The sequence below is a fragment of the Lotus japonicus genome, chromosome 1, assembly GCF_012489685.1.
Source record: "Lotus japonicus ecotype B-129 chromosome 1, LjGifu_v1.2".
NCBI classification, from domain to species: domain Eukaryota; kingdom Viridiplantae; phylum Streptophyta; class Magnoliopsida; order Fabales; family Fabaceae; genus Lotus; species Lotus japonicus.
In genome coordinates this window covers 114,854,969-114,862,871 of record NC_080041.1, presented here as the reverse complement: position 1 = coordinate 114,862,871, position 7,903 = coordinate 114,854,969, and the positions used below count along the sequence as shown (strand labels likewise).

Sequence of the window (7,903 nt, the reverse complement as noted above, 5' to 3'; positions counted from 1 at the left end):
AATACAAATGAAGAGAGATAGAAACATAAACTTCAACATAACATGCTAAAATTTTGTGTAGATATCTCATCTCATCTACTTAACACTCATCAATTCAAATAAAGAGTGATAGACACACAAATTTAATCTTTAACAAAAGATGGAAAATTTTGAGATCCACTTGCATCACCTACTATTGCTTTGCTTTCCAACTACGCCCCTTGCTTTCCTCTCTTGGATACCCCGTCGCCGACTTTCCCTATTCTAATGCTCATATCTTCTTTCAATCAAACAAAATGAATCCAATCTGAGAACTGATGCAAGATCAAACCAAAACAAGTAAAAGAGGCCATGATTGAATTCACATGAAAAATGGGTTCTATCACCAACACAAATCCACTACTAGCACCACCAAATCCACCTTTCAAGGATTGTTCTCAAGGAGTCTGCAGTCTCTATTGCCCACAGTGGTGCTACATCATCTACCCTCCTCCACCTCCTTCAATCACACTCGGCGACGATGACCCAGATGGCGGAGACTCCTCCGCCTTCGAATTCTCACCTCTGGTCGTCGCCGTCATCGGAATCCTCGCCAGCACTTTCATCTTAGTCACCTACTATTCCATCATCTCACGGTTCTGCAGGCGCAGACGAGGAAACCCCACTGACGCATTTTCACAAACAGATCATGGGCATGGCGGTGACGCCGACGCGGGTCATCTTCCTTCTTCATCTTCTGGGTTAGATGAATCTCTCATCAAATCCATCACTGTTTTCAAGTACAGTAAAGGTAATAATGGGTTGGTGGTGGAGGGTAGTGATTGTTCTGTTTGTTTGAGCGAGTTTCAGGAGAATGAGAGTTTGAGATTGTTGCCGAAATGCAACCACGCTTTTCATCTTCCTTGTATTGATCCGTGGTTGAAATCGCATTCGAGTTGTCCTCTTTGCCGGTCCAATATCGCCCCTGTTATCACATCGATGGAGGCGCCGGCGAGTGTCACTATCAATGCCTCGGAACACCAGCTGAGGAACAATGATGTTGTTGTGATTATTCAGAGTTCTGAGCTGATTAGGACACAGCAACAAGAAGTGGTTGTTGATTTTGGTGGTGATGTTGTACCAAAGGTGTCAGTGGAAGATGGTCATGGTGGAGTGAATGTGGAGCATTGTTGTAATAGTCAAAGAAGGAGGGTGTCTGTTGCTGACATTTTGAGTGAAGGTGATGATGATATTGAGTTGCAGAAGGTGGGATCTGATATTATAGGATCATCAAGAGGATGAAATTGAAGGGAATGGGATATTGGATACTCACACAAATCACAAGGCATGGTAAGGGATCTAATCAATTCTATTCTTCCAAAAATAAATGTTATTGTTCCAATTCTTTGAACCATAGAAGCTGCTGTAACATAATTGAGGTTCTTAAAGGCACATATTACTGAATATGAATATGAATATGATAGAACTTTATTTATTTTAGCTGTTTGTAAGAGTGGGCTATGTGAACTAGGATGTCTCATTTTCCTCTTACTGAAACGGTTGAATCATGGTGAAAATATTTTCCCTCAATTAGTTTATATAAATTAGAATAGGATGGAAGAATTATGTTTATGTGTTAAAGACTGGATTCTCAGCCCTATTTGCGTTGGCTTACGTTCTCCTTGCTCAATTTGCCTTGCCCATCCTGCTCGTCTCAACCGAGCAACTAAAGACCGAGTCACGATCTGGCTTGTGTTAGCCCAACTGCAACGACCTATAATCTAAGTTAAAGAGTAAGAGATGATCGTCATTCCCTCAAATCACTCCTCGAATATCTCAGACTTTCCAAATAGAGGGAACAAACTATCCATGTATCAACCTTGCTTATAAATACGGGGTCACTAGCCACAATTGAGATATGCACAATTTCTATGTCATGTTACTATGCTCGATCATAAATTGACTTGAGTGTTTGGGTCCCTTTTGTTGGTGCCCTCGTCGTTTCAACAGTTCACCAACTCATCATGAAGGCCAATTCAACCATTCAAGTCGAGTTGAACATAACATTGGCTACCACCAATAAAAACAATGCTTCGTGTTGTCAACCAACCCCTAAAAAATTCGTGGAGGACCACCATTTTAAAACATCTTAACCAGCCCAAAACAGAAATCTTGTGTCTAATACCTTCCCTAGGTAATGAGGAAGGCCGAGGGAGAACGTGTGCGGTACGTTGGATCAACAAGCCCTTATCGAACAAGTACAAGAAACAAGAATGACTTAACGAGTATAATCACGTCTGTAGCATGTTGCGTATCCTGGGAGGATAATGAAACTATAGGCGGGAGTGTCCTCGAGCCAACTACAAAGATTTGAGCGTTGAATCCAAGGGCTATAATGCTCATCCTTCTTGGGTCGTCCATCCAAGTCTGATGTTAGACGGAACAACCTAGTTCGTAGGGCATGAGAACACAGAGGATACTCCAATCAAAACGATGAAGCTGAAACTCTACCCTCCTCATCTCCTTTCTGCACCAAATTTGTTATGTACGGATTCTGAGAACGTTCGCAAACCACAAACTGTGGAGCCATACAAAGGCGAGGCGGGCCCAAGGGAACAAATAGAGGTGTACAACGAAATGAGATACTTAAATGCAATCGGCCAAATGCTTTGACGAATCTTTTAGTATGTTCAATAAGCTTTGGCGAATCACAATTAATTAGTGTTTAGTAGCTTTTAAAATATAAAAGGATAGAAATGTAGTCTAATTAAAATGATAAGGATAAAAATGAGAATATGTTCAATAAGCTTTGAGCTAAAAGCTAGAAGCTACTTAAAAATGCTATAAGTTACAAAATAAGCTTCTTTTCCGAACACTTAAAAGAGATTTTAAGCTAGCCAAATAAGCTTTAAACGAGTCAAATAAGCTTTAAGCTAAGTAAAATGAGTTGCCAAACATAGCCATAGACATACACATTTCGACAGTCAGACATAACAATTTTTATTGATTTGTCTTAACTCTTAAGGGTGTCTGCCAAATGCCAATTATTTTCAAAGACCTAATTGTTTTGAGACAACTCTAAAATACTAAACAGAACAACTCAACAACCGATGCTATCAAAATTCACATTCGGAACCTACAAGGGAAATCATCCTATTTTACATGAGGAATTTCCCTACACACTACATGTACTCAAATATAATACAATTATACAAAGCAACATTAACATAATTTGCTTCTCATGAAAACATAATATTTCACATTGGTTCCTTATTTACCCGTCGTTTCAACTACTAAGGCAAGGCAACATACCAGTCGTCATCTCACGAACAGCTACTGTTTATCACAAACCAAGTTCAAGCAATACATTGTCCATAGATGGTCGAAGATGGGGAGATTCATGGGTGCAAATCAAAGCAATTCCCCCCAGTTTTTCTGCCTCTAATTCTGAGAATTTCCCTTCAAGATTCTCATCAACAATATCTTTACAACTAGCCCTTTCCACCCTTAAGGGTGAGATATCACGTTTTCCAGTGAGAAGCTGGAAAACTATAACTCCAAATGCATACACATCACTCTTTTCGGTCAAACGACCTGTTGTTGCGTATTCTGGGGCCAAATATCCCATGGCAGCGCTAGCTTTGAGGGTGGAAAAAACAACATCGTCTGCAAGGAGTTTGTGCAATCCTGAATCTGCAAGTAAGGAATTGTACCGAGAATCGAGAAGTATTTTTTCAGCTGATATGTTCTGGTGAACTAGAGCACGTTTGCTTCCTTCCTTTCCATGAAGATAACCAATACCTGTGTGAGATACAATCAGCAAATATGTTTAATTTAAGAATGATAATGGCTAACTGAAGTAGATAATATAAAAATTTAGAGGGGGTCAAATACAATATTTGAATATCATTCTATCAAGATTTTTTTATTTCCTCTTGGAGGCAACTGCATAGTTAAGTTTCACCTAGTTGAGTCCCTTCCCTCATAAATCAATTACAATTATGAGTTTCTATGCATATAAAGGGAGAGCCTCCGTGGCGAATTGGATCCTCTCTGACTACTTTCCATCATCTCTCCAGCTGAGACCTAAGGGAGCGATTTTGTATCTAACGGTCTAAACAACTAGGAACTCGACCAGTAGGCTATAAGCCTTTTTAGACTGTTAAATATATAATCAATGATCTCAGATGGAGAGAAGATGAAGATAAGTTCATTGGAGAGCATCCAAATTCATCCAAAGGCCATATCTCCCCTTCCATGAAAGAGAAAATGAGTGAACTGAGGTAAATCATCAACTTGATTATAATATTACTCTGCAGATTTTAAATCTAATCAAGAATTTTGCAAGAAAGAAGGCAAATAAAAACTTACCTTTGGCAATACCATGAATGATGGATACTCTGGTGGACCATTCGAGTACCTTACCATTGCCTCTCTCAACATCAAGGTACTGTAACAAGCTCCCATTTGAGACAAAATCATAAATCAGAAAACACTCACCCCGGCCTTTGCAACAGCAAAAGCCTCTCAACCGAGCAAGATTGTCATGCTTTAACGAGGTCAATATCTTCAAACCTTTCAAGAATTCAGCCTCATCAGACTTGCAGTTTGTCTTCAAAACGCGCTTTATAACCACAATGGACCCATCTCTCAATATTCCTCTGTAGACAGCAGAAAAACTACTCTTCCCCAATAAATTTAGCTCTGAGAAGCAATGAGTCGCACGTTCCACTTCTTCAAGATTGAACATAAAGCTCTCAAGAAATTCCTGGGAATAACCATCTTGACCTTTAGCTAAAGGATCCCATCCTTTAGAATACTCCAAATTTATAAGAGGAGATGCACGCTTCCTGCATGCTTCCTTGGTCTGGTTAGTACTAAGCCGGCTATCGGAAATTTCAGGAGCTCTTCCAATTTTCTGTTTCTGATTATGGTACCATAAGAGCACAAAAAGTCCAGAAACTGTGGCAGCAACAATAACTCCAACAACCCCAAAAACCAAACCAATCTTTGAAGATTCTGATTGCTTTTTGCACTGATCATCACTGCAGTTTCTAGCTTTTGGTTCAACTGATGCAGAGAAGTCTCTTGTAGAAAGATTTCCAGGTTCATATGGTTCGGGTCTAACGGGGTCCGAGTTTCTTACTTTTTTGCAAGTGTCTAAATAGGCAAATCCATTCCCACATAAAGCAGGGTTGTTGATGTATTGGAACCCACCTTTAAGTTTTTTCAGAGCTGCATTTATACAAAAAGGAGACAAATTGAATATAACATGCAAATTTTTGTTTTCTACAAGAAATCAAGATGGAATCCTCAGAATTTGGATTCCTCAAATCAAGAAAATCCTAAATTCAAGCACTCAAGAAGTCTGTGCCATTCGATCAAGTTCAGACCGGTCAGATTTTACTAATTTTTAAGCCTATCTCTACTGTCTAATCTTGATCGAATGGTTCAGATTCTTTGATTGTGTGAATTTAGGATTTTCTTAACCGGAAGTAAGGGGAACTCAAATCCGAAATCATATAGGATTGATTACCGATAGGGACATTGCCCGAGAGAGAATTGTTTTGAATATCTAGGCTCTGCAGTTCCGGTGCATTGGCCAATGTCACTGGAATTGGACCAAAGAGGCTATTGAAGCTCAGATCCAATCGTTCTAATGTCTCCAATTTACCAATACTTGCAGGAATTGCTCCAGTTAAGTGATTATTTTTCAGTGCGAGAAAGCTAAGCTTCCTTAACTTTCCCAGTTCAGTAGGTATACTCCCAGTAAGCTCGTTATAACTAAGCTGCACAACTGTAATCACTTAACAGATTAGAACAATTTTGAACTATCTAATCTATAAAACAAAAAGAAAGGAAGAAAGAAGTTCAAGACTGTACTTGCAAAAAGATGAGACAAGTGAATATTCACATGACAACAACAAATAGTAAACCATCAAACTAGAGTTTAAAATGATACTGAATGAAAATAATTATTCATAAAACAAGTTCATGAGAGTAACTTCAACAACAAAATACACACATTAAGAAAACAGAGAAAGGAATGAAAAATCACCTCCAAAGTACTGAAAATTGTCCAAACATGATAAAATATAGTCACCAAAAATACCCAAATTGCCAAATTCAGCAAGAAGGATCCAGTTTGAGTGAAGTTTCTCCTTGATTAATTTGCACAGATAACAAAAAGAGAATGAAATTTAAAATGCCATAAAATAGGCAACATGTATACTAAAAAACAGGTAAACACCACCGATCAATTGGCACGGAGTTCTTCAGGCTTAAGTAGATGTTTTGAATTTAAGTACATGATGCAACTGTGTTAAATATTTAGTAAAGAGAACGGGGAAGGGTAGCTCATTTGGTGAGCTAAGGAAATGAAGGAATTTGCATGGTGAAGGGTCAAGGTTAGAATCCGGGCGAAGGAACTAACTTACTAATAATTAACAATTAACAATTAACATTGACCTATAAAAAAAACAAAAAAACAAAAAAAAAAAAAACTTAGTAAAGAGAACATTGCCGCTCATACGGGTCATATCCAGCTCGAACAAGATTATCTCATATTAATCATATCCGACTCAAACATGATTCATACTAGTCATATCCGGCTCGAAAAAGATTTTCTCATGATAGATGTGGTTAAAAATAACACAAGGCAAGAGGGAGAAGAACAAAAACCACAAATTTACAAGAAAGATCAGCAACCCACCTTGAAGATTTGACATATTGCCAACCTCACGAGGTATCTCACCAGAGAGATTATTCACATTGAGGTACAAATCACTCAGCTGAGTCAAACTTGCAATCTCCTTTGGTAAAATCCCATTCAGAGCATTGAAGTGCAGATACAAACCCGTTAAGTTCTTAAGACCAGCCATGGCTGAAGGTATCCTTCCAGAAAGACCCTTCCCCTGCAGTGAAATATTAGTAACAAGACCTTGCTCATTGCAAGCCACACCCTCAAAATTAGCACCACTGCAAGGGTCAGAATGTGGGGTCCACGAGATCAACACACGTTTTTCTGGGTCCAGAGAGTCTTTGATGGCCAAAAGAGTATCAAGCTCAGTTATGGAGGAATTAGATAGAGTTGCACATATGAGGATGATTTGCAGTTTCAGCAGGAGGAGGAAATGGAGCAGAGACATGTTTTGTTTAAAAGAAAATGTGTTAACTTCCTCGTAAGATTTTATATAGGTGTGCTGGGTGATGCACATGTGGTTTCTTTTTTGGGTGAGGAATGGGAGATTTCAGTTGAGGGAAGTGTGTAGCAGGAGAAAAACAGGTCACGTGAAGCCAATAAAACTGTTTATGGATTCTTGTCAGAACATGTCCATTTTTTCCTGGATGATATGATCAGAATAATGTTGTGTTTATAATTCTTTTACACCTTTACCTTTCACAAATATGGAGAGAGATAAATGAATAATATGATATGTGATGTGATGAAAAAATAAGAAAAAAATAAGAAAAAAATGTGCAGAAATAAAGTGTGAGAGAAAGTGAAGTGTGAATATATCTTTACTTGAACTCTATAATCATATCGAAAGAGATAGATATCCAAAATGTTTGGTGAACACGTACGGTGTACATGTAGACACCTAGCACTGCAACAATACTGTGGTTTTAGCAGGGTTGTAGTTAATGTTAGCGGAAGGGGGATGATTGGTGTACATTTAATTAGTATAGACACCTTTGAATTATTATTATTATTTTTTTTTCAATTACATCATATTATATATCACATTTATCACTTATCTTTTCTCTTTCTCTATATCTCTAGTAATCTACCCCTTTGAGTGTTAACCGATCTTTATTCATTGAGTTTAAAGTTATGGAACTTTTGTACGCTTACTTACATGAGAAGTGCCACTAATATTATCATATGCAATATATCTTGCATGAAATAACTGTAGTTTTTTCACACCTCCTTTTTATGTATAAA

The 7,903-nt window shown here is 38.2% G+C and overlaps 2 protein-coding genes across 2 annotated transcripts; one reads left to right on the top strand and one right to left on the bottom strand.

Moving 5' to 3' along the window:
* The first annotated feature begins 104 nt into the window (after positions 1 to 104).
* Positions 105 to 1,453, top strand: LOC130729505 (RING-H2 finger protein ATL51-like). Its single transcript, XM_057581276.1, has one exon. The coding sequence runs from the start codon at positions 352 to 354 to the stop codon at positions 1,258 to 1,260; it is 909 nt and encodes a 302-aa protein (XP_057437259.1). The 5' UTR covers positions 105 to 351; the 3' UTR covers positions 1,261 to 1,453.
* Positions 1,454 to 2,933: 1,480 nt separating this feature from the next.
* On the bottom strand, positions 2,934 to 7,322 carry LOC130729504 (protein NSP-INTERACTING KINASE 2-like). Its single transcript, XM_057581275.1, has 4 exons — positions 6,671 to 7,322; positions 5,495 to 5,755; positions 4,330 to 5,193; positions 2,934 to 3,759 (listed from the first exon to the last, which is right to left on the bottom strand). The coding sequence occupies exons 1-4, from the start codon at positions 7,173 to 7,175 to the stop codon at positions 3,302 to 3,304; spliced, it is 2,088 nt and encodes a 695-aa protein (XP_057437258.1). The 5' UTR covers positions 7,176 to 7,322; the 3' UTR covers positions 2,934 to 3,301.
* Between the last annotated feature and the right edge of the window lie 581 nt (positions 7,323 to 7,903).

Bases quoted from the DNA above. Each gene is read 5' to 3' on its own strand.
- LOC130729505 (XM_057581276.1), top strand. From the start codon at position 352: ATGGGTTCTATCACCAACACAAATCCACTACTAGCACCACCAAATCCA.
- LOC130729504 (XM_057581275.1), bottom strand. From the start codon at position 7,175: ATGTGCATCACCCAGCACACCTATATAAAATCTTACGAGGAAGTTAAC. The intron at 5,756-6,670 runs GTGGGTTGCTGA...AAGTGATTACAG, and splicing joins CAATATGTCAAATCTTCAAG to TTGTGCAGCTTAGTTATAAC. The intron at 5,194-5,494 runs GTAATCAATCCT...GTATAAATGCAG, and splicing joins CTCGGGCAATGTCCCTATCG to CTCTGAAAAAACTTAAAGGT.